The 27809-nt window shown below is 42.6% G+C and overlaps 1 protein-coding gene across 3 annotated transcripts in view; it reads right to left on the bottom strand.

Moving 5' to 3' along the window:
* Positions 1-27809, bottom strand: part of Ir25a (ionotropic receptor 25a) — a 154951-nt gene that overhangs the window by 48815 nt on the left and 78327 nt on the right. For all 3 annotated transcript variants that reach the window (XM_071660599.1, XM_071660600.1, XM_071660601.1), the window contains 5 exons: positions 20830-21011; positions 15429-15543; positions 12159-12353; positions 8590-8726; positions 5697-5787 (listed from right to left, as the gene is read on the bottom strand). In XM_071660599.1, the coding sequence (XP_071516700.1) occupies positions 5697-5787; positions 8590-8726; positions 12159-12353; positions 15429-15543; positions 20830-21011 (720 nt within the window). The remainder of the gene's footprint in view (positions 1-5696; positions 5788-8589; positions 8727-12158; positions 12354-15428; positions 15544-20829; positions 21012-27809) is intronic.

Below are 27809 nucleotides of genomic sequence, written 5' to 3'. Positions count from 1 at the left end.
TGGTCCTGGGGTACCAACGTTAGAGTCAGACTTGACCTCAACACTACACCAGGACAATAACAGTCTCACTTGGCCGAACTTAATGTGTTCAGTGATGGAGTGTCTATATTCCTACCATTGTTCGTCTGTGTTCCCTCTAGGATGAGACTGTCTATATTCCTACCATTGTTCGTCTGTGTTCCCTCTAGGATGAGACTGTCTATATTCCTACCATTGTTCGTCTGTGTTCCCTCTAGGATGAGACTGTCTATATTCCTACCATTGTTCGTCTGTGTTCCCTCTAGGATGAGACTGTCTATATTCCTACCATTGTTCGTCTGTGTCCCCTCTAGGATGAGACTGTCTATATTCCTACCATTGTTCGTCTGTGTTCCCTCTAGGATGAGACTGTCTATATTCCTACCATTGTTCGTCTGTGTTCCCTCTAGGATGAGACTGTCTATATTCCTACCATTGTTCGTCTGTGTTCCCTCTAGGATGAGACTGTCTATATTCCTACCATTGTTCGTCTGTGTTCCCTCTAGGATGAGACTGTCTATATTCCTACCATTGTTCGTCTGTGTCCCCTCTAGGATGAGACTGTCTATATTCCTACCATTGTTCGTCTGTGTTCCCTCTAGGATGAGACTGTCTATATTCCTACCATTGTTCGTCTGTGTTCCCTCTAGGATGAGACTGTCTATATTCCTACCATTGTTCGTCTGTGTTCCCTCTAGTATGAGACTGTCTATATTCCTACCATTGTTCGTCTGTGTTCCCTCTAGGATGAGACTGTCTATATTCCTACCATTGTTCGTCTGTGTTCCCTCTAGGATGAGACTGTCTATATTCCTACCATTGTTCGTCTGTGTTCCCTCTAGGATGAGACTGTCTATATTCCTACCATTGTTCGTCTGTGTCCCCTCTAGGATGAGACTGTCTATATTCCTACCATTGTTCGTCTGTGTTCCCTCTAGGATGAGACTGTCTATATTCCTACCATTGTTCGTCTGTGTTCCCTCTAGGATGAGACTGTCTATATTCCTACCATTGTTCGTCTGTGTTCCCTCTAGGATGAGACTGTCTATATTCCTACCATTGTTCGTCTGTGTTCCCTCTAGGATGAGACTGTCTATATTCCTACCATTGTTCGTCTGTGTTCCCTCTAGGATGAGACTGTCTATATTCCTACCATTGTTCGTCTGTGTTCCCTCTAGGATGAGACTGTCTATATTCCTACCATTGTTCGTCTGTGTCCCCTCTAGGATGAGACTGTCTATATTCCTACCATTGTTCGTCTGTGTCCCCTCTAGGATGAGACTGTCTATATTCCTACCATTGTTCGTCTGTGTTCCCTCTAGGATGAGACTGTCTATATTCCTACCATTGTTCGTCTGTGTTCCCTCTAGGATGAGACTGTCTATATTCCTACCATTGTTCGTCTGTGTTCCCTCTAGGATGAGACTGTCTATATTCCTACCATTGTTCGTCTGTGTTCCCTCTAGGATGAGACTGTCTATATTCCTACCATTGTTCGTCTGTGTTCCCTCTAGGATGAGACTGTCTATATTCCTACCATTGTTCGTCTGTGTTCCCTCTAGGATGAGACTGTCTATATTCCTACCATTGTCCGTCTGTGTTCCCTCTAGGATGAGACTGTCTATATTCCTACCATTGTTCGTCTGTGTTCCCTCTAGGATGAGACTGTCTATATTCCTACCATTGTTCGTCTGTGTTCCCTCTAGGATGAGACTGTCTATATTCCTACCATTGTTCGTCTGTGTTCCCTCTAGGATGAGACTGTCTATATTCCTACCATTGTTCGTCTGTGTTCCCTCTAGGATGAGACTGTCTATATTCCTACCATTGTTCGTCTGTGTTCCCTCTAGGATGAGACTGTCTATATTTCTACTATCGCTTTTAATGTTTTACTTTTCATCTTCTATGTACTGATTTGTTTCCGAATTAATTTTTGATATACGCGTTGTTCGCGTTTTGCATATCATATCCACGTTTTGTGACACATTTCTCTTTCATTTTGTGTAGATTCCTGATGATGCCTTTGTGAAGGCGAAAGTTTGAATGGCATAAAATGAATTTGATTGGACAACTAATGTTTGAACAAGAGATGTGATGTTTGTTTGTTGTGATAAGTGACGAAATCTATTTTCTGGTCGATGTGGTGGCTCAGGTGTGTCTTAATGTTGGTGGGCTCAGGTATGTCTTAATGTTGGTGGGCTCAGGTATGTCTTAATGTTGGTGGGCTCAGGTATGTCTTAATGTTGGTGGGCTCAGGTGTGTCTTAATGTTGGTGGGCTCAGGTATGTCTTAATGTTGGTGGGCTCAGGTGTGTCTTAATGTTGGTGGGCTCAGGTATGTCTTAATGTTGGTGGGCTCAGGTATGTCTTAATGTTGGTGGGCTCAGGTATGTCTTAATGTTGGTGGGCTCAGGTGTGTCTTAATGTTGGTGGGCTCAGGTATGTCTTAATGTTGGTGGGCTCAGGTGTGTCTTAATGTTGGTGGGCTCAGGTATGTCTTAATGTTGGTGGGCTCAGGTTTGTCTCAATGTTGGTGGGCTCAGGTGTGTCTTAATGTTGGTGGACTCAGGTGTGTCTTAATGTTGGTGGGCTCAGGTGTGTCTTAATGTTGGTGGGCTCAGGTATGTCTTAATGTTGGTGGGCTCAGATGTGTCTTAATGTTGGTGGGCTCAGGTATGTCTTAATGTTGGTGGGCTCAGGTGTGTCTTAATGTTGGTGGGCTCAGGTATGTCTTAATGTTGGTGGGCTCAGGTATGTCTTAATGTTGGTGGGCTCAGGTATGTCTTAATGTTGGTTGGCTCAGGTGTGTCTTAATGTTGGTGGGCTCAGGTATGTCTTAATGTTGGTGGGCTCAGGTGTGTCTTAATGTTGGTGGGCTCAGGTATGTCTTAATGTTGGTGGGCTCAGGTTTGTCTTAATGTTGGTGGGCTCAGGTGTGTCTTAATGTTGGTGGACTCAGGTGTGTCTTAATGTTGGTGGGCTCAGGTGTGTCTTAATGTTGGTGGGCTCAGGTGTGTCTTAATGTTGGTGGGCTCAGGTATGTCTTAATGTTGGTGGGCTCAGGTATGTCTTAATGTTGGTGGGCTCAGGTTTGTCTTAATGTTGGTGGGCTCAGGTATGTCTTAATGTTCGTGGGCTCAGGTTTCTTTTAATGTTGGTGGGCTCAGGTTTGTCTTAATGTTGGTGGGCTCAGGTGTGTCTTAATGTTGGTGGGCTCAGGTATGTCTTAATGTTGGTGGGCTCAGGTATGTCTTAATGTTGGTGGGCTCAGGTATGTCTTAATGTTGGTGGGCTCAGGTTTCTTTTAATGTTGGTGGGCTCAGGTTTGTCTTAATGTTGGTGGGCTCAGGTGTGTCTTAATGTTGGTGGGCTCAGGTATGTCTTAATGTTGGTGGGCTCATGTATGTCTTAATGTTGGTGGGCTCAGGTGTGTCTTAATGTTGGTGGGCTCAGGTATGTCTTAATGTTGGTGGGCTCAGGTATGTCTTAATGTTGGTGGGCTCAGGTTTGTCTTAATGTTGGTGGGCTCAGGTGTGTCTTAATGTTGGTGGGCTCAGGTGTGTCTTAATGTTGGTGGGCTCAGGTGTGTCTTAATGTTGGTGGACTCAGGTGTGTCTTAATGTTGGTGGGCTCAGGTTTGTCTTGATGTTGGTGGGCTCAGGTGTGTCTTAATGTTGGTGGGCTCAGGTGTGTCTTAATGTTGGTGGGCTCAGGCATGTCTTAATGTTGGTGGGCTCATGTTTCTTTTAATGTTGGTGGGCTCAGGTGTGTCTTAATGTTGGTGGGCTCAGGTTTGTCTTAATGTTGGTGGGCTCAGGTGTGTCTTAATGTTGGTGGGCTCAGGTGTGTCTTAATGTTGGTGGGCTCAGGTATGTCTTAATGTTGGTGGGCTCAGGTTTGTCTTAATGTTGGTGGGCTCAGGTGAGTCTTAATGTTGGTGGGCTCAGGTGTGTCTTAATGTTGGTGGGCTCAGGTTTGTCTTAATGTTGGTGGGCTCAGGTGAGTCTTAATGTTGGTGGGCTCAGGTTTGTCTTAATGTTGGTGGGCTCAGGTGTGTCTTAATGTTGGTGGGCTCAGGTTTGTCTTAATTCTTCCTCGTAAGAAGAGGACATGGAGGCCATGAGTAAATGTGGATGAGGTCAAGTGTTGCTGTGTGATCTGAAGGTGTCTGGTTGTGTTGCTCTTCGGTACCATGTGTCCAGGTTCCTCCGACCAGAGGAGCAGACTTGCCTTGTTGAACATCCATTATCAATGAGGATCCGCATGACTGTTCTGGTATAAGATCTACTCACGTAAGCATTCATGGTGGAGTTCTTATACCGGTGGAGGTACTCTTTTCTTGCCGTTCCGACAATGTTCACGATTTGTGAGTTTGACGTAAACTACGTCGTCGAAGTGGTCGTCTGATTTCTTTGATAATATATCCAGGAGAGAGAAGGCTCTGTCTTCTATCGTGAAGCTGAGGCTTAACTTCTCTGTAAACCTCCTCCTCAACTCTTGCAACTCCTCCATGTCCCGAGAATTCGCACAAAGATATGGTCCATGAATCATGCTGGCGGCTTCTCGATTTCTTTCAAACCCATCTGCTCCACAGTTGCCATGTAGCAAATAGCATTCCCAGCTGGGAACCCCTGGCGACACCGTCTGTCTGGAGGTACGTACGTCTGTGGGGACACATGAATGGGGCCTTCTTGGTCCACTACTGAAGGAGGCTTTTGAAGGCCATCTCTGGAATATCCTGTATGAGAATATTGCTGTTCGTATATTTTTGATTCAGGATAAAGTCGAGAGTCTAGTTTATTTGCACGTTCATAAGGCACGTCCAAGGTGGCGATCGTTTCTTCTACAGTTGAGGTCGATGTTTGGTACAAGTAGAGGGCTGTTTCTCGTCACCAGGTAGCCATCCTTTCTGCGTTTTGCTGTGTTTTACAGATCAAGCTGGTCAGAGTGCAGTGTGCAGTTCAGCGCTTCCTCTCAGTCTCCTGTCGTAAAGACTGGTATGATCTTTGTTCTAACTTACTCTGTCTTTCTTCAGCGACATCTTTAACATTTCACGTAGTTGTAAAGTGTATCAGAGTAGATCTTAGGAGATACTTCATCAGGACCATAAACCATATATGGACCAAGAATCTTCAGTACTCACTTCATGTATCTTTTTGAATATTTCAGTGCATTTCATGGCTTCCTCCCCAACTCATCTGACTGGTGTTAGACCACTAGTGTCTTCTGCTGAGATAACACAACATACCATTAGGTTCCTCGCATATCTTTACATCATCCTCTACAGCTTCTCCATCCCTTAGCCTTATCAGTTGTTAATTAATCCCTTATAGATTTGTGGAAAAGTATTGGAATGTCTACTGCCTCGTCCACAATATTCTTTCCAAAATTTCTTTGTTCCTTCTTTCTTATCCTGTTCTATTTACGTCGCAGACTCATATCTTTCCAATGTTGGCTGGCTGTGATTCTGCCTCTATCATCATCACAGCACATAGCTCAGCACCTTCGTGTTTTGAAGTCTTTTGTTGAACCACATGGCTTTAGCTACCCATATTCCTGCAACGTATGTGTGTGTGTGTGTGTGTGTGTGTGTGTGTGTGTGTGTGTGTGTGTGTGTGTGTGTGTGTGTGTACAGAGAGAGAGATATATATAAAGTAAGCCAACACAAGATCAACCTACCTTGTCGATGAGTTGTTTGATCATGCCGTTCCACTCCATGTCGTCATTCATTGTGCCAAACTTACCATCTGGAGCCTCAAACAACTCATACCTGCCCGAGGGAGAGATGAACGTTAGTGATGAGTGACTCTGGTAATGATGATGTCCCACATCAGCGGGACACATGAAGAACATCATGAGAAGGTCAGACACAAGGTTGATAAGATGAACTAATGTGTGGTAATGTGTGTGTAATAGTGTGGTAATAAAAGATATCAGATATTATTGTGGTAATGAAAGATATCATATATTAGTGTGGTAATAAAAGATATCAGATATTAGTGTGGTAATGAAAGATATCATATATTAGTGTGGTAAATAAAAGATATCAGATATTAGTGTGGTAATGAAAGATATCATATATTAGTGTGGTAATAAAAGATATCAGATATTAGTGTGGTAATGAAAGATATCATATATTAGTGTGGTAATAAAAGATATCAGATATTAGTGTGGTAATGAAAGATATCATATATTAGTGTGGTAATGAAAGATATCAGATATTAGTGTGGTAATGAAAGATATCATATATTAGTGTGGTAATGAAAGATATCATATATTAGTGTGGTAATGAAAGATATCATATATTAGTGTGGTAATGAAAGATATCATATATTAGTGTGGTAATGAAAGATATCAGAAAATAGTGTGGTAATGAAAGATATCAGATATTAGTGTGGTAATGAAAGATATCAGATATTAGTATGGTAATGAAAGATATCAGAAAATAGTGTGGTAATAAAAGATATCAGATATTAGCGTGGTAATGAAAGATATCAGAAAATAGTGTGGTAATGAAAGATATCAGATATTAGCGTGGTAATGAAAGATATCAGAAAATAGTGTGGTAATGAAAGATATCAGATATTAGTGTGGTAATGAAAGATATCAGATATCAGCGTGGTAATGAAAGATATCAGATATTAGTGTGGTAATGAAAGATATCAGATATTAGTGTGGTAATGAAAGATATCAGATATTAGCGTGGTAATGAAAGATATCAGATATTAGTGTGGTAATGAAAGATATCAGAAAATAGTGTGGTAATGAAAGATATCAGATATTAGTGTGGTAATGAAAGATATCAGATATTAGTGTGGTAATGAAAGATGTCAGATATTAGTGTGGTCATGAAAGATATCAGATATTAGTGTGGTCATGAAAGATATCAGATATTAGTGTGGTAATGAAAGATATCATATATTAGTGTGGTAATGAAAGATATCAGATATTAGTGTGGTAATGAAAGATATCATATATTAGTGTGGTAATGAAAGATATCAGATATTAGTGTGGTAATGAAAGATATCAGATATTAGTGTGGTAATGAAAGATATCATATATTAGTGTGGTAATGAAAGATATCAGATATTAGTGTGGTAATGAAAGATATCATATATTAGTGTGGTAATGAAAGATATCATATATTAGTGTGGTAATGAAAGATATCAGATATTAGTGTGGTAAAGATGAAATATTTCAAAGAGAATAACCTGCACTTTCTTCATGTGATTATAGAGGCGCAAATAATGTGAGTCGTACACCTGCAGCGAAGTATCTATCATGTCTCTTGTTAGACGTATCTATAGTACTGCCTTGAACTAGTATAACTGGTAAATCATTCCATATGTTAACAGTATTGTTGACGTATCTATAGTACTGCCTTGAACTAGTATAACTGGTAAATCATTCCATATGTTAACAGTATTGTTGAAGCAAAAGTACTTTACCTTATTCGCGGTAAAGACTTTGCTTAAGAGTTTGTGTCCATTATTACGAGTGTGATCAGAAGAATCAAGTCTTAAGTAACTTGTTAGACCGAGATCATCAAAGCTTTTGATGGTTTTAAATCCTTATATCAGATCCCGTCTTAATCTCCTTTATAAACTAAATAAGTTTAAGGCGTTTAGTTGGCTGTCATAAGATTTGTTTGTTTCTTCAGTCTGGGAATCATTATGTTAGCTCAACGCTTCCCGCTCTGTGTTTCTTCATGAAGGATGACCCAAACTGAGCTCAGTATTCAGGATGAGGACGCACCAGGAACTATTAGGTTTCGTGATATTTATGTTTCATTTTAAGATGACATTCTTTAACCAAATTTAAAATGAGATTTCCTGAGGTTTGTAAATCATGAAACATTAGGAGGTTAAGCTGTTGTCATGATAACAATGTTTCAGACCAGGTCACCAGGGGCTGCAGCTTCTGTTTCCTATCGTCACATGGTCATACTTTTTCTGCTGAATTTATTAGAATGAGAAGAAAAGATCATTACTGTCGAGTGAGTAAGACCATTACATAAGACCACTGCATAAGACCATTACATAAGGCCACTGCATGAGAACATTACATAAGACCATTGCATAAGGCCACTGCATAAGACCACTGCATAAGTGAGGATCATCTTGCAAGTTGACGACTTGTAACATTATTTTCATGAATGATACAAAAACCTGTCCTGAGAAACATATGAAACTTATAACTTAATATCAACTTTATAGAATTATGAATAAAGTCTATAACTGACTTAACAATCAAGATTCCAACTTACCTACGTCTGAGACTCCCGTCCTGAACATTGAACCAAACGATCCTTCCAGAGGGTTTGATGCATGTCGACCAGGATGAAATATCCTAAATGCTTTACACACCAACTTCATTCTTTCCCACTTCAACCTACTCTAGGGTCGACCACGATGACCTTTTTAAGGCTGATCCTTAAAGTTTACTACACAAATATACTTTAAAGCTGACCATCACGACCTGTTTGTAGGGCTGATCCCTAAAGTTTACCACATAGATCTACTCTGAGGTCGACCATCACGTCCGCCTCTAAGGCTGATCCCTAAAGACGTACTCGAAGTCGACGATCGCCTTGATCTCGTTGATGAGGTCGATACAGTAGCCGGAGTACTCGACCTCACCCTCCTCATTGGTCCGCTTGTAGATGAAGGGCGACTGTTGTACCGTCGTGATCCTGTACACCGTCACTGCCTGCCGAGGGAATAACAGATGTCAGTTACCGTACGCCAGGGGTACAGAGGCGTTAGGTGTGGTACAACATGGGTCTAGGTTGTCAGGTGTGGTACAACATGGGCCCAGGTGTGGTACAACATAGGTACAAGGTTGTCAGGTGTGGTACAACATGGGTCTAGGTTGTCATGTGTGGTACAACATGGGCCCAGGTGTGGTACAACATAGGTAAAAGGTTGTCAGGTGTGGTACAACATAGGTACAAGGTTGTCAGGTGTAGTACAACATAGGTACAAGGTTGTCAGGTGTGGTGCAACATGGGTACAAGGTTGTCAGCTGTGGTGCAACATAGGTACAAGGTTGTCAGGTGTGACACAACATAGGTACAAGGTTGTCATGTGTGGTGCAACATGGGTCCAAGTATATTAGATGTGGTGCATCAAGGGTCCATCAGGTATGGTACTTTAAATGTGCAGGGGTATCGGGTGTGGTACACCAGGGCTCCAGGGGTACCACGTGTGGTGCACCTGAGGAGGAGGGGATTCATGAGCATCATATGTGGTGCACTAAGGGTCTAGGGCATAGAGTGTGGTGCACCAGCGGCGTAAGGATTGGCATACCAAGGATTCAGGGGAGTCAGTTGAATGTGTTTGGTGATAGAGTGGCAGATGTAGGGTTTCTGGGTCGGGTTGGTGTGTGATGTGAGGGGGTCAGGGAGAATGGTTTGGTGAAGAAAGAAGAGGTGGTGAAAGCCTTGCAGAAGATGAAATGCGGCAAGGCGGCGGCAGTGGGTGGATAGTATTGCAGTTGAATTTCTTAAGAAAAGGGGTGACTGTGTTACTGATTGGTTAATAAGGATTATCAGTGAATGGATCATGGGAAAGTGCCTCAGGATTGGCGCAATGCATTTATAGTACCACTGTAGAAAGACAAAGGGGATAAAGATGAGTGTTCAAAGGACAGAGGCATAAATGTTGGAATATACCTGTTAAGTTGTATAAAAGAAAGATAACTAAAAGGGTGAAGGCATGGATAGATCATCTGACTCGGAAGGAACAACTTGGTTTCAGAAGTGGTAAAGGATGTGTGGATCAGGTGTTTGCTTTAAATAATGTATGTGAGAAATACTCAGAGAAACAGAAGGGTTTATGTGGCATTTAGGGATCTGGAGGAAGCATATGATAGGGTAGATAAAGATGCCTTGTGAAAAGTCTCACAAATAAGTAGTGTGGGAGGTAAGCTGTTAAAAGCAGAGAAGTTTTTATTAAGGGTGTAAGGCGTGTGCTCGAGTAGGAGGAGAGGAGAGTGAATGGTTGCAAGTGAAGGTTGGTCTGTGGCAGGAATTGTGGCATCACTATGGCTCTTTAATTTGTTATATAGATGTGGCAGTGAGGAAAGAAAATGCAAGAGTCTTGGAGAGAAGTGTGAGTATGCAATCTCTAGGGCTTGGGGGAATCAGGGAAGTGTCAGTTGTTGTTTACTAATAACAAAGCACTGGTGGCAGATTCGAGTGAGAAACAGCAGAAGATGGTGACTGAGTTTGGGAGAGTATGGAAAAGGAGAAAGTTGAGAACAAGTGTGACTAAAAGAAAGTTTGTTAGGTTTAGTTGGGTAGATGGTCAGATTGCTTTGAGTGGACACAGCAGCAAACGAAATCATGGAAGCGGAAGTGAGTCATAGGGTGGGTGTGGGGGACGAAGGTTCTAGGAACACTGTAGAAAGTGTGTAATTAGAGGTCATTATCTGGGATGGCAAAAATTAGTATGTTTGAAGGTATTGCAAACTAGCACTATCAATGTTATGTAGATGCAAGGCATGGGCTATAGATGAGGATGTGCGGAGGAGGGTGGATGTATTAGGAATTCAAATATTTGAGGACAATATGTGGTGTGAGGTAGTTTGATCGAGTAAGTAATGAAAGGGTAAGAGAGATGTGTGGAAATCAAAAGAGTCCGGTTAGAGCGTAGACGAGGGTGTCTTGAAATGGTTTAGACATATGGAGAGAATGAGTGAAGAAAGATTGACAAAGTGGAAGGAACAAGGAGAAAGGGAGAGCAAATTGAAGAAGAATGGCTGGTGAACATTTTGAGTGACCTGGGCCTGAACATGCAGGAAAGAGCGAACTGGAACGATGTGGTATATAAGGGTCGACGTGCTGTCAAGGGACTAAACCAGGGAATGTGAAGCGATTGGGGGAACATGGAAAACTCTCTTGGTCCGTATTGTAGACAGAGGCTGTGTTCTCAGTGCTTTGCACGTGCTATCTAGAGAATCGATGTGAATGATTACGGCCTCTCTTCGTCTGTTCTTGGCGCTACCTCACTAACATAGGAAACATTGAACATTCATAGTGACATCATACACCCTGTTGCATTCCATCCTTCATCTGAAACAACTCGCTCTCCTCTCTTCCTACTTGCACACACGTCTTACACTCTTGATAACACATCACACCCTGTGTAGAGCAGGCATCACATTATATCCGAGCTGGACAAGACATCATAGACAATGTCCTAGAGTTAGGAGGAACCATAGGTAATGCCTCACGTGGAGAAGGCATCGTAAGGAATGCCTTAGATGAAGGAGGCATCATAGGAAGTGCCCTAGGCGAAGGGAGCATCACTGGCAATGCCATACGTGGAGGAGACATCAGAAAAATTGTTCTAGGTGAAGGAAGCATCATAAGAAATGGACTTGTTGGAAATGACATCATAGGTAATGCCCCAGGTGGAGGAGGCATCATAGGTAATGCCCCAGGTGGAGGAGGCATCATAGGTAATGCCCCAGGTGGAGGAGGCATCATACATAATGCCCCAGGTGGAGGAGGCATCATAGGTAATGCCTCAGGTGGAGGAGGCATCATAGGTAATGCCCCAGGTGGAGGAGGCATCATACATAATGCCCCAGGTGGAGGAGGCATCATAGGTAATGCCCCAGGTGGAGGAGGCATCATACATAATGCCCCAGGTGGAGGAGGCATCATAGGTAATGCCTCAGGTGGAGGAGGCATCATAGGTAATGCCCCAGGTGGAGGAGGCATCATAGGTAATGCCCCAGGTGGAGGAGGCATCATAGGTAATGCCCCAGGTGGAGGAGGCATTATAGGGAATGCCTTATGTGGAAGAGGTATCACTGGTAATGTTCTAGATGGAAGAAGCATCATAGGTGGAGGAATCATCGTAGACAATGTCCTACATACAGGAGGCAACGTGAGAACTGCCTTAGTGGAGGAGGCATCATAGTTAACTGCCTAAGTGTAGAAGAATCATACTCGATGTCCTGGATGAAGGAAGCATCATAAAAATGCTCTACGTTGGAGAAGTTAATGCCCATGGAAGTGGAGGCATCATATGTAATGCCTCGGGTGGAGGAAGCATCATAAGGAATGTCCTAAGTGGAGGAGACAACATCAGGAAAGTAGTATTGGAGGAAGGTGATCAGTGGAGACCTTACCTGGAAGTCTACCAGATTCATGCCCGACTTGAACATGAGGGTTCCTGGCATGCCTGCGTCCCACTCGCCCAAGGCCTTGCGCTCTGCCGTCCGCCCCTGCAGCACCATGAACTTGTCCATGGTAAGCGGGATGTCCAGGAAGGTGTTACCGTTACCGTCCCAGGAGATGGGAGCCCACGTATCTACCACCGACACCTAAGAAAAAGTGATACATGAGCCTTTGGGTCGAGTGGTACGTGGGAAGGACAGGTGACAGTAGACCTGAGACTTAGTACTACATGGCTATGGACAGGTGACAGATGATGTGACGGTCAGTAATGCCTGGAAAGGATAGGTGACAGATGATGTGACGGTCAGTAATGCCTGGAAAGGACAGGTGACAGATGATGTGACGGTCAGTAATGCCTGGAAAGGACAGGTGACAGATGATGTGACGGTCAGTAATGCCTGGAAAGGACAGGTGACAGAGGATCTATGGAACAGTAAAAAAAAAAAAAGAAGGAAGGACAAGTAACAGTAGACCTGGGAGTTAGCAGTACATGGGAAGGACAGTTGACAGAAGATCTTGGAGTTTACATGAGATTACATGAGAAAGACAGACATCAGGATTGGCCCACGACTGGGTAGTCTGGTAAAAAAGAATTCTTTTTAAACTCAAGAAAATGTAATTCTGGTCGGCTGTTTTTAAGCTATCACTAACTCCCTGTTGCTGCACATTAGCCTTCTAGTGTCCCTGTTACCACTGTCGTTTATACAGTTTATTTCTGGCGTTTTCCTCAGAGTATGCTTGACTTTATAAGATATTTGTCTAAATGACTATTGAAGGTATTTATAGTCTTAGCATTCAATACGTCTGACGGTAACTTATTCCAGTGCTCAACACATCTATGGGAAAAGATTTTTCTCGCGTCCGTAATACATCTTTTAGCTTTAAGTTTTATTTCATTTGTCCTGGTAACCGTATTTTCTTGTATTTTGAAAAGATGTTCGTGGTTCATCTATCAAACTTGTTCAGAATTGTGAACACTTGGATTAAGTCGTCGTGAAGTCTACGTTTTATTAAGGGAGAAGAGATCCAATCGTTTTAGCCTCTCTTCGTATGTCAGATTTCTAAGTGATGGGATCAGTTTTGTCGCGCGTCTTTGTACTTGCTCTAAATTTTCCTCGTCTTTATTATAGTTTGGGACCCAAACTGGACTCCATATTCAAGGTTTGGTCTGACTAGAGAATTATAAAGTGTGAGAATTGTTTCTGGTGTCTTGTGTTCCTGGCTATGAAACCTAACATTTGGTTACCTTTTTTTTCTTGCTGCTTGACACTGTTTAGTGTATTTCAGATTGTTGCTAATGACAACTCCAAGGTCCTTTTCTTCAATTACTTTAGTTAGAGAGTTTCCGAATAGTTTGTAGTCGTAACGCATATTCTTGTCTCCAATGTGCATAACTTTACGCTTGTCTACATTAAACTTCATTTGCCATCTGTCTGACCACTCTGCTAGTAAGTTAAGATCTTTGAATCATTTCGCAGTCCCGCCTGTTTACAGCTCTACCTCTTAGTTTAGTATCGTCAGCAAATTTGGAGATCTTAGATATGAGACCGAGTTCTAGGTCATTAATGTATATTATGAAAAGGATTGGACCTAGGAGCGACCCATGTGGCACACCACTCGTTACGTCTAGCCAATCTGAGGCTTCGCTGTTTAATACTACACGTATCTCGTATCATTTTTCCTATCGTTTACTAACACTGGCGTAAGGCTAATTGGGCAGTAGTTCAAGGCACACTTTTTGTCTTCCTGTTTATATATAGGAGAAACATTTGCTAGTTTCCAGTCAGTTGGCACCTGATCATCTGATAGAGATTTGTTGAATATTTTTGTTATGGTGTATATCAGCTGTCTCCTGACCTCCTTTAAAAATCTTGGAGTTAAGTTATCTGGGCCGTGGGATTTGTTAGGATTTAATTGGTCCAGGTATTTAAGTACTTCAGAGTTCTTTATTTCTGTAACCTTCAACTCTTCTTCATCAGATCCTTGAAACATTTTCATTGGTTGTGGTATTCGAGATGTTTCTTCAATTGTCAATACAGAGTTGAAAGAATAGTTTAGTATGGTAACCATTTCCTTTTCATCAGTAGTTAGTGCGTCATGTTCGTTTCGTAATGGTCTAATTCCTTCGTTTATTGTGGGTCTGATGCGTGTTTGTATTACCAGTGTTAATGTGGGCGTCGTGTGCAGCAGCGGGAGAGAGACGGTTCTCCATCTGTGTTGGGTTGGCCGCGTTACTCTGACCCTCCCCGCACTGGACCTTACCAGGTCATCTTACCAGAAAGATGACCTGTAGCTGTGCTAACCCGCTACATATACTGCCTGAGTTGTCCCCAACTGACCTTACTTGACCTTTCTTTGCTAATTCCTCTGCCAGTAAGGTCACCGCTACTCCCCGAGGATCCTTACCGCCAAGGTGCCATCCATCCTCTACATTGTTCCTCAGATACGTCCACACTCAGACACACCCACCCACCACACAGCTACTCCCTCACCCTCCCCCACTCTGCTAGTTCCATCGTTAGCTCGACCATGATTTGCTCTCCTGAGTAGTTTATCTCTATCAGAAATAAGGTCTATTATTCTCATCCGGTACTCTGCCAAGGCAGGATTTCCCTATTTCATTTAAGTGAAGACCCTCCCTGGTGTCCAGAGATCTACCATGACTAAAATGGTCCCACAAGTCTGTACCAAACACACTATCCTCCTCCCTACAGAGTCAGTAGTACATGGGTCGGACAGGTGACAGAAAACTTGAACTTGTAGAACAAGACCAGTAAACGTGTTCTAAGTTTCCAGTTTATGTAGAGGAGACTAGTAATGAAAGCAGAGATCAGTCACCACTTCTTACATCCGTCATAGAAGGAGTATACTGACATGGATATTTTATTGGAAAGTATCAACTGGAGACACATTCTACCCAAATATCGGTGGCCAAACGCTCAGGATATGATCATTAAGTTTCTAATTTGCAAAGACAAAGTTGATATACCTGCATAATTTACTGTTATTCTTGAACATTTTTCTATCAAATGATTAACATAAGACATTTTCTAGTGACAATATTTCTATATCATGACGATTGTATTGTGAATACTGCCAGTCTAGTGTGAAGTGTTACGTGTCATATTACAACATAATCTCCTCATCTTAAAAAAGAAGGTCAACAGTTTTGATTCTAAAACCAAGCATTTGGCATTACCGTGACCTTTGACCTGACTCACCGACTTCAGTGCGGAACGAAGGTCGAAGTTCTCCCGTACAGGAGGATCCTGTTCATCAAACTCCTCACATCTGACGTACTTGAAGTTGTCGTATTTACCCTCCGTTGCCATCTTGCTGTTGAGGAAGCAGGACTAACGTTATCTCTGCCGCCTCATGACTCACAACTCACATACTAGCTCATAATGTGGTACTATGTGCCCCAAGTACCAGGTACTAACTCATAATGTGGTGCTATGTGCCCCAGGTACCAGACACTAATTCATAATGTGGTGCTATGTGCCCCAAGTACCAGGTACTAACTCTTAATGTGGTATTATGTGCCCCAAGTACCAGGTCCTAACTCTTACTGTGGATTGAACCAGGGCATGTGAAGCGTCTGGGGTTAACCATGGAAATTTTTATGGGGCCAGATGTGGAAAGGGAGCTGTGGTTTCGGTGCATTACACATGACAGCTAGAGACTGAATGTGAACGATTGTGGCCTCTGTTGTCTTTTCCTAGCGCTACCTAGCGCACGTGCGGGGGGAGGGGGTTGTCATTTTATGTGTGGCGGGGTGGCGACAGGAATCAATAAAGGCAGCAAGTATGAATTATGTACGTGCGTATTTATGTATATGTCTGTGTATGTATATATATGCATACGTTTAAATGTATGGGTATGTATATGTGCATGTGTGGACGTGTATGTATATACATGTGGATGTGGGTGGGTTGGGCCATTTTTTCGTCTGTTTCCTTGCGCTACCTCGCTAACGCGGGAAACAGCGACAAAGTATAAGAAATAGATGTATGATATATACTCTCAGTTCTCGTTCCCTCCACCTCTGACACATATATCCTCTTTGTCAATCTTTCCTCACTCATTCTCTCCATGTGACCAAACCATTTCAATACATCCTCTTCAACTCTCAACCACACTCTTTTTATTACCACACATCTCTCTTACCCTTTCATTACTTACTCGATCAAACCACCTCACATCACATATTGTCCTCAAACATCTCATTTCCAACACATCTACCCTCCTCCGAACAACCCTATCTATAGCCCACGCCTCGCAACCATACAACATTGTTGGAACCACTATTCCTTCAAACATTCCCACTTTTGCTTTCCGAGATAACGTTCTCGCCTTCCAAACACTTTTCAACGCTCCCAGAACTTTCGCCCCCTCCCCACCCTGTGACTCACTTCCGCTTCCATGGTTCCAGCTGCTGCCAAATCCACTCCCAGATATCTAAAACCCTTCACTTCCTCCAGTTTTCCTGCATTCAAACTTACCTCCCAATTTACTTGTCCCACAACCCTACTCAACCTAATAACCTTGCTCTTATTCACATTTACTCTCAGCTTTCTTCTTTCACACACTTTACCAAACTCAGTCACCAGCTTCTGCAGTTTCTCACCCGAATCAGCCACCAGCGCTGTATCATCAGCGAACGACAACTGACTCACTTCCCAAGCTCTTTCATCCACAACAGACTGCATACTTGCCCCTCTCTCCAAAACTCTTGCATTCACCTCCTTAACAACCCCATCCATAAACAAATTTAACAACCATAGAGACATCACACACCCCTGAAGCAAACCGACATTCACTGAGAATCAATCATTTTCCTCCCTTCCTACTCGTACACATGCCTTATATCCTCTATAAACACTTTTCACTGCTTCTAGCAACTTGCCTCCAACACCATACACTCTAAATACCTTCCCCAGAGCATCTCTATCAACTCTATCATATGCCTCCTCCAGATCCATAAATGCTACATGCAAAACCATCTGCTTTTCTAAGTATTTCTCACATACATTCTTCAAAGCAAACACCTGATCCACACATCCTCTACCACTTCTGAAACCACACTGCGCTTCCCCAATCTGATGCCCTGTACATGACTCCACCCTACAATCAATACCGTCCCATATAATTTCCCACGAATACTCAACAAATTTATACCTCCGTAATTTGAACACTCACCTTTATCCCCTTTGCCTTTGTACAATGACACTATGCATGCATCACGCCAATCCTCAGGCACTTCACCATGAGCCATACATACATTAAATATCCTTACCAACCAGTCAATAGCACAGTCACCTCCTTTTTTGATAATTTCCACTGCAATACCATCCAAACCCGACGCCTTACCGGTTTTCACCTTCCGCAAAGCTTTCACTACCTCTTCTCTGTTTACCAAATCATTCTCCCCAACCCTCTCACTTCGCACACCACCTCGACCCAAGCACCCTATATCTGCCACTCTATCATCTAACACATTCAATAGACCTTCAAAATACTCACTCCATCACCTTCTCACATCACCGCTACTTTTCATTACCTCCCCATTAGCCTCCTTCACCGATGTTCCTATTTGTTCTTTTGTCTTACGCACTTTATTTACCTCCTTCCAAAACATCTTTTTATTCTCCCTAAAATTTAATGATACTCTATCACCCCAGCTCTCATTTGCCCTCTTTTTCACCTCTTGCACCTTTCTCTTGGCCATATGCCTCTTTCTTTTACACATCTCCCAGTCATTTGCACTATTTCCTTGAAAAACGTCCAAATGCCTCTCTCTTCTCTTTCACTAATAATCTTACTTCTTCATCCCACCACTCACTACCCTTTCAAATCAACCCACCTCCCACGCTTCTCATGCCACAAGCATCTTTTGCGCAAACCATCACTGTTTCCCTAAATACATCCCATTCCTCCCCCACTCAACTTACGTCCTTTGCTTTCATCTTTTTCCATTCTGCACTCATTCTTTCCTGGAACTTCCTCACACAAGTCTCCTTCCCAAGCACACCTACTTTCACCACTCTCTTCACCCGAACATTCTCTCTTCTTTTCTGAAAACCTCAACAAATATTTACCTTCGCCTCTACAAGATAATGATCAGACATCCCTCCAGTAGCACCTCTCGACACATTAATATCCAAAGGTTTTTCTTTCACACGCTTATCAATTAACATGTTATTCAGTAACGCTCTCTGGCCATCTCTCCTACTTACATACGTATACTTATGTATATCTCTCTTTATAAAGCGGGTTTTCCCAACCACCAGTCCTTTTTCAGCACACAAATCTACAAGTTCTTCACCATTTCCATTTACAACACTGAACACACCATGTAAACCAATTATTCCCTCAACTGCCACGCTATTCACCTTTGTATTCATATCACCCATCACTATAACCCGGTCTCGTGCATCAAAACTGCTAACACACTCACTCAGCTGCTCCCAAAACACTTGCCTCTCATGATCTTTCTTCTCATGCCCAGGTGCATAGGCACCAATAATCACCCATCTTTCTCCATCCACTTTCAGTTTTACCCATATCATTCTCGAGTTTACTTTCTTACACTCTATCACATACTCCCACAATTTTTTTTCAGAAGTAGTGCCACTCCTTCCCTTGTTCATGTCCTCTCACTAACCCCTCAATTTACTCCCAAAACATTCCAAAACCACTCTTCCCCTTTACCCTTGAGCTTCGTTTCACTCAGAGCCAAAACATCCAGGTTTCTTTCCTCAAACATACTACCTATCTCTCCTTTTTTCTCATCTTGGTTACATCCACACACATTTAGACACCCCAATCTGAGCCTTCGAGGAGGATGAGCACTCCCCGCGTGACTCCTTCTGTTTCCCCTTTTAGAAAGTTAAAATACAAGGAATGGAGAGTTTCTAGTCCCCCGCTCCCGTACCCTTTATTCGCCTCCTACAATACGTGGGCAATGCGTGCAAAGTATTCTTTCACCTCTATCCCCAGGGATATATATATATTTCTTTTTTACTTTCCTTTGTCGCTGTCTCCCGCGTTTGCGAGGTAGCGCAAGGAAACAGACGAAAGAAATGGCCCAACCCACCCCATACACATGTATATACATACGTCCACACACGCACATATACATACCTATACATTTTAACTTTTTTTTTTTTTTTTTTTTTTTTTTCAAAAGAAGGAGCAGAGAAGGGGGCCGGGTGGGGATATTCCCTCAGGGGCCCGGTCCTCTGTTCTTAGCGCTACCTCGCTAACGCGGGAGATGGCGAATAGTATGAAAGAAGAAAATATATATATATATATATATATATATATATATATATATATATATATATATATATATATATATATATATATATATATATATCAACATATACATACATATACATACACATGCACAGACATACACATATATATACATGTACATATTCATATGTGCTTGCATTCATCCATTTTTAGCGCTGACCGTCACCACAGGAAACAGCATGGCTACCCCTCGCATGAGCGCGATGTAGTGCTAGGAAAAGATAACAAAGGTCATATTCGTCCACACTCAGTCTCTATCTGTCATGTATAATGTACCGAAATCACAGCTCCCTTTCCACATCCAGGCCCCACAAAACCTTCCGTGGTTTACCCCAGACGCTTCACATGCCCTGGTTCAGTCCAGTGACAGCACGTCGACCCCGGTATACCACACCGATCCAATTCACTCTATTCCTTGCACGCCTTTCACCCTCCTGTATGTTTAGGCCCCGATCGCTCAAAATCTTTCTCGTCCCATCCTTCCACCTTCAAAATGGTCTCCCACTTCTCCTCGTTCCCTCCACCTCCGACACATATATCCTTTTGGTCAATCTTTCCTCACTCATTCTCTCCATGCGACCAAACCATTTCAAAACACCCTCTTCTGCTCTCTCAACCACACTCTCATTATAACCACACATATCTCTTACCCTTTCATTACTTACTCGATCAAACCACCTCACACCACATATTGTCCTCAAACATCTCATTTCCAGCACATCCACCCTCCTGCGCACAACTCTATCCATAGCCCACGCCTCGCAACTATATAACATTGTTGGAACCACTGTTCCTTCAAATATGTCCATACTGTACCACACCTGGTGATGACCATACTGTACCACACCTGGTGATGACCATGCTGTACCACACCTGGTGATGACCACACTGTACCACACCTGGTGATGACCATACTGTACCACACCTGGTGATGACCATACTGTACCACACCTGGTGATGTCCATACTGTACCACACCTGGTGATGACCATACTGTACCACAACTGGTGATGACCATACTGTACCACACCTGGTGATGACCATACTGTACCACACCTGGTGATGACCATGCTGTACCACACCTGGTGATGACCATACTGTACCACACCTGGTGATGACCATACTGTACCACACCTGGTGATGACCATACTGTACCACACCTGGTGATGACCATACTGTACCACGCCTGGTGATGACCATACTGTACCACACCTGGTGATGACCATACTGTACCACACCTGGTGATGATCATACTGTACCACACCTGGTGATGACATGGGTCTTGGTAATTACATGCAAGACTTACGCAGCGGCCTTAATGCCTCTTATTGTGTAGTCGAAGTAGAAGGCGGAGTCGATCTCAGGCGTGGCCGTCAGCTGGAAGTCTCGTTGTAGCATATTGAGTCTCCCGCGTGTGTCCGCGTTGGGCTGTGGCCTCAGAAACACGACAGACGCGTTCTCACAACCACACTGGATGTCCTCGTTATCCTAGGAAGAGAAAATCAGTTCTTGAAATCATTATCCTAGGAAGAGAAAATAAGAACTTGTGATCGTTATCCTAGGAGGAGAACATCAATACTTGTGATCGTTATCCTAGGAAGAGAACATCAATACTTGTGATCGTTATCCTAGGAAGAGAACATCAATACTGGTGATCGTTATCCTAGGAAGAGAACATCAGTACTTGTGATCGTTATGGTAGGAAGAGAACATCAATACTTGTGATCGTTATCCTAGGAAGAGAACATCAATACTTGTGATCGTTATCCTAGGAAGAGAACATCAATACTGGTGATCGTTATCCTAGGAAGAGAACATCAGTACTTGTGATCGTTATCCTAGGAAGAGAACATCAGTACTTGTGATCGTTATCCTTGGAAGAGAACATCAGTACTTGTGATCGTTATCCTAGGAAGAGAACATCAGTACTTGTGATCGTTATCCTAGGAGGAGAACATCAATACTTGTGATCGTTATCCTAGGAGGAGAACATCAATACTTGTGATCGTTATCCTAGGAAGAGAACATCAATACTGGTGATCGTTATCCTAGGAAGAGAACATCAATACTTGTGATCGTTATCCTAGGAAGAGAACATCAGTACTTGTGATCGTTATCCTTGGAAGAGAACATCAGTACTTGTGATCGTTATCCTAGGAAGAGAAAATCAGTACTTGTGATCGTTATCCTAGGAAGAGAAAATAAGAACTTGTGATCGTTATCCTAGGAAGAGAACATCAATACTTGTGATCGTTATCCTAGGAAGAGAACATCAGTACTTGTGATCGTTATCCTTGGAAGAGAACATCAGTACTTGTGATCGTTATCCTAGGAAGAGAAAATCAGTGCTTGAAATCATTATCCTAGGAAGAGAAAATAAGAACTTGTGATCGTTATCCTAGGAGGAGAACATCAATACTTGTGATCGTTATCCTAGGAGGAGAACATCAGTACTTGTGATCGTTATCCTAGGAAGAGAACATCAATACTTGTGATCGTTATCCTAGGAAGAGAACATCAGTACTTGTGATCGTTATCCTAGGAAGAGAACATCAATACTTGTGATCGTTATCCTAGGAAGAGAACATCAATACTTGTGATCGTTATCCTAGGAAGAGAACATCAATACTTGTGATCGTTATCCTAGGAGGAGAACATTAGTACTTGTGATCGTTATCCTAGGAGGAGAACATCAATACTTGTGATCGTTATCCTAGGAGGAGAACATCAGTACTTGTGATCGTTATCCTAGGAAGAGAACATCAATACTGCTACTGTCGTCACTGTTTCAGGTACATATATTTACATGAATATGCCCTGCAACATATATACCTATAACATATGTATGCTGAAATACATCATGGTGAGATATGTCTAGTGTGACGACATATATCTAGTATGATGAGATATACCTAGTATGAAGAGATCCATCATGATGAGATAGATTTTGTATGATGAGATATACCTAGCGTAATAACATATATCTAGTGTGATGAGATATATTTAGTGCGATGAGATATATCAAGAATGATGAGATATATCCAGTGTGATGAGATATATCAAGCATGATGAGATATGTCTAGTATAATGAGGTGTATATAGTATGACAATGTAGATCAGACATTATGTTGTATATCTAGTATGATGAGATACATCATCATGAGATATATCTAGTATGATGAGAAGTATCAAACATGATGAGATGTAATTAGTATACTCATCCTGGTGTTGCTTATTCTAACATCAACATACCTGTTGCACGCCTCCAGCACCTTCACTCTCCAAACTTTGATGTTATGTGGCTCAAGGTCTGTCTCCCACCTACCACACTTTTCCTCAGTTTCGCCTACTGCTCTCCTATGTCTACACATTTCATATCTTTCTTGGACTATCTAAACTCCCGCCATGAGACTGTGACATCCTCTCACCCGCAAGCCGGGATCCTCTACCTCGGGGATTTCAACGTTCACCATAGGGAATGGTTGAATTCCTCTCATACGGATGGTGGAGGGATTGAAGCCCTCACGTACTCGTCTCAATAACTTAGAGCAAATCATTTCCCTCTACCCATATACCTGACCGCTGTGACCATTCTACTGATATTCTGGATTTGTTTTTCACCTCTAGTTCATCCCACTGTAACTACACAATCTGGCCCCAGTTGGTTCATCTGATCACACTCTCATAAATATATCTATTCTAACCGCACCTCTCCTCCAGCAGCTCATTCTAAGCGTAAATACTGACACCTCAACAAAGCTGACTGGAATATCTTATGTAAATTCTTCTCTGACTTTCCCTGGGTAAATTACTGTCTCTTATGTGGTGATGCTTCTGTCTCCGCCAGACGCATAGCAGAGGTGATTCTTGCAGGAATGGAAGCATTTATCCCCTCTTCCTCCAAGACGACCTCTTCATCCAATCAATGGTTCAACCGTTCCTGTTCTGAGATCATTCAAGCGAGGGACCAGGAATATCGGGCTTGGAAAAACTCTTCTTCCGTGAGGCGAGGCGTTCCTTTATTCAAAGGAAGTGTGATAACCTCTCCTCGTCATCCACTGATAGATCTTTCTGGTCTTTAGCTAAGGGCATCTCTAACAACTTCTGTCGCTCTACCTTCCCTTCACTTTTCCGTTGTGGCGGCACTATAGCTGTCCCTCCAGCAGACAAAGCAACTCTGGTTCCCGTTTCTCCTCTAACTCCACCTTGGATGATTCTAACATTCCTTCACCCCCTGATGCTCCTCTTACAAATCCTATGCTTCTCCCCGTAATCTCTTTTCGGACTGTCCGAAAAGCGCTTCTTTCTCTGTACACAAGCAAGGCTTATGGTTCTGATGGCATCCATCCTCGTGGACTGAAGGAGTGTGCTTCCAAACTTGCACCTGTGCTTGCTCGTTTGTTCCGTTTATGTTTAAAATCAAAACTTTTCCTTCTCCTTAGAAGCAAGCACTGATACATCTCATCCTCAAGAAGATTGACCGTTCTGGCCCTCTAACTACCGTCCTATTGCTTTGACATATATCATTTCCAAAGTCTCTGAATCCTTCCTCACCTCCCATATCCTTAAACACCCCTAGGTTCACGTTCTTCTCTCTGACCACCAGCATGGCTTCCGTAAGGCAAGATCCATTGTTGATATTCTTTCCTGTCTCACTAATGTCTGGTCATCATCCCTGTGATACATCCAAAGCTTTTGTTAGGGTGTCGTATCGGGGCCTCATCTCTAAGCTTCCTTCTTTTGGCTTCCCTCCCTCACCTTGATCCTTCATATCTCTCTGGCCGATCGGCTGGATCAGCCTACTCCCCTTTTCTCCAACAACATCGGTGTCCCTCAAGGTTCTGTCCTGTCCTCTACACTTTTTCTATAATTTTTTCAACGATTTTCTCTCCTCCAAAAATAATCCAATGCACTCATATGCTGACGATTCCACACTGCTTTCACCGGCATCCCGCACCTCTGCTCCTTCCTCTCTCGCTGGATCTCTATCTCGTCTTGACACAACTTCCTCGGTAAACTCAGACTTGGACAGAATATCTCAGTGGAGTAGACGAAGTCTAGTTAAGTCTAATGCCTCTAAGAACCAGTTTCTACCCATTTCCCAATCTAAAACTCCATACAAGTCTCGTCTCTCCTTTGACTGTTCGGTAATTCCACCTCTTGACTCAATAAACATACTTGTCATTACTGTAACATCCACTCTTTCTTGGAAACTCCACATTACAGGAATAGCTCGGTCTGTCTATAAGATAATGTGTGTCCTGTTTGGATATCGAAGCTTCTTTCCTTCTCTGAACAGTTGCTCCGTTTATATAAGGGACTGATTCCTTCCTGTATGGAGTACTGATCACATTTTGAGTAGTTCTAGCTTTGCATCCTTACTGGACATAGATGAGTTGAAAGCGGTCCGCCTTATAAATTCTCCCGGGTTAACATCCAAACTTGATCCTCTTGTCCTACGCCGCAATATTGATTCACTTTCTTTTATAGGTATTACTCTGGTTTTTGCTCCCGAGAGCTGGCTGCTTGTGTGCCCCCCACCACCAGCTAGGCCACGCAATACTCAGCAAGCTGCTGCGTCACATGATTACTGAGCAGGCAGTTCAAGGGTGGGCCGTTTTGATTACTGTTTCTCTCTCTGTACCTCGGGGCTTTGGAACTCTCTACCTTCTCATGTCTTTCCCAGTAACTACTACCTGGTGCACATTCTAGAAAAAAAAAAATTCACGTCCTGGAGAAGTCAATACTTTCCCTTGTCTAGTCTTTTCCCCACTCCATATTTCCCTCTATATCTCAGCTAAGGTCCGGTCTTGATGCGAATATCTGTGCGTGACAGGAGCCTCAACTTAAAAGATATGATGAGATATATCCAGTATAATGAGATATATCTAGTATGATGAGATATATCAAGCGTGATGATATTTATGTAGAATGATGAGATATATCTGGTATGATGAGATACATCAAACATGATGTGATATATTCAATATGAGACCATCTAGCATGATGAGATATAACAAGTATAATGACATACATTAAGCATGATGAGATATATCAAGTATGAAGAGTTATATCAAGTAGGATGAGTGAATCTCTGTTTTCAGGAAGGAGTTGAGATCATAAAGTTGTGGCAGCATTTGTACCTGCAGTATTATGAAGGACAACAACACCTGAATGAAGTGGGAGGTGCGAGTGTTGCATGTCAACGCTGGCAGTAGATGAAATAAAGTCTCGATAGTGACAACAGCGTTAGAGGAAAATATGATCGCTATTTCCCAATCTTGTTTAGATAACAGCAACAGAGATTTCCTCAGCCAATACTCAGATCCAAGCTACATTCTGTTTAATAGTGACTGGTAAACAAAGTGGGAGGTGGCCTCCTGATCCTTGTTAAAAATCATTTAAATCCCGTTGTGATAACTGTTGGAGCTGTTTAAAATGTTGTGTATAGGCCACTGTCACAGACACCAGTTGTAGACAAAAGATTTTAGCATCAGTTAGCATCAGTCAGCATCAGTTAGCAGCAGTTAGCAGAATATTGTAATGAGCAAGACTCAATCATATCAGGAGATTTTAACAAACGGGTAATAGATTATCTTAACATACAGGTATTAAATTATCTTAACATACAGGTATTAAAGGATTTTAACATACTGATATCAAGTGATTTCAACATACAGGTATTAAAGGATTTTAACATACTGATATCAAGTGATTTCAACATACAGGTATTAAATGATTCTAACATACTGATATCAAGTAATTTTAACATACAGGTATTAAATGATTTTAACATACAGGTATTAAATGATTTTAACATACTGATATTAAATGATTCTAACATACAGGTATTAAATGATTTTAACATACAGGTATTAAATGGGGAAAATCCCTCTTCAGTAGCTCCGGCCGTGGACTCTACCTAAATATTTTGATAGTGTCCTAATCCAATTAGTCGAGAAAGCTACACGTGACGCGAATATATTAGATTTAGTTCTAACTACAAATGAAGATCTGGTTGATAATGTTGTAGTTGGAGAAAAGATTGGTAAGATACATCACAGACAAATTGATTTTGAGGTCGCATTCAACACTGCATGTAATGTTGGTGATCACGACTGACAGTCACGAAAAAAATCCCGATCTTACATGGGCAATTTTGAAGTCTTTCCATTGCTCTTGACACACAAACCTGAGGTGATATGGTCAACGAAAATGACATGACCATAGCTAGGTATAGCTTCAGGAAAACCATCACAGCAGCTGAGGGAACACAGAGTGCACGAACCTCACAGTGGACGAGCCTTACAGTGGACGAACCTCACAGTGGACGAGCCTTAGAGTGGACGAACCTTACAGTGGACGAACCTTGCAGTGGACGAACCTTACAGTGGACGTACCTCACAGTGGACGAGCCTTAGAGTGGACGTACCTTACAGTGGACGAACCTTGCAGTGGACGAACCTTACAGTGGACGAATCTCAGAGTGGATGTACCTTACAGTGGACGAAATTTAGAGTGGACGAAACTTAGAGTGGACGTACCTTACAGTGGACGAACCTTGCAGTGGACGAACCTTACAGTGGACGAATCTCAGAGTAGATGTACCTTACAGTGGACGAAATTTAGAGTGGACGAACCTTAGAGTGGACGTACCTTACAGTGGACGAACCTTGCAGTGGACGAACCTTACAGTGGACGAATCTCAGAGTGGATGTACCTTACAGTGGACGAAATTTAGAGTGGACGAACCTTAGAGTGGACGAACCTTACAGTGGACGAACCCTACAGTGAAAGAATATTACAGTGGACGAACCTTAGAATGGACGAACTTTAGAGTGAACGAACCTTACAGTGGACGAACCTTACAGTGGACGAACTTTAGAGTGGACGAACCTTAGAGTGGACTAACCTTACAGTGGACATACCTTACAGTGGACGAACCTTGCAGTGGACGAACTTTAGAGTGGACGAACTTTTCAGTGGAAGAGCTCTAGAGTGGACGAACCTTACAGTGGACGAACCTTACAGTGGACGAACTTTAGAGTGGACGAGCCTTAGAGTGGACTAACCTTACAGTGGACGAACCTTACAGTGGACGTACCTTACAGTGGACGAGCCTTACAGTGGACGAACCTTACAGTGGACGGACCTTGCAGTGGACGAACCTTACAGTGGACGAACCTTACAGTGAACGAACCTTAGAGTGGACGTACCTTAGAGTGGACGAACCTTGCAGTGGACGAACCTTACAGTGGACGAACCTTACAGTGGACGAGCCTTACA

The sequence above is a fragment of the Panulirus ornatus genome, chromosome 72 (assembly GCF_036320965.1).
Source record: "Panulirus ornatus isolate Po-2019 chromosome 72, ASM3632096v1, whole genome shotgun sequence".
In the NCBI taxonomy this organism is placed as follows: Eukaryota; Metazoa; Arthropoda; class Malacostraca; order Decapoda; family Palinuridae; genus Panulirus; species Panulirus ornatus.
The sequence above is the reverse complement of the archived record's forward strand: the minus strand, read 5'-3'. Positions and strand labels throughout refer to the sequence as shown.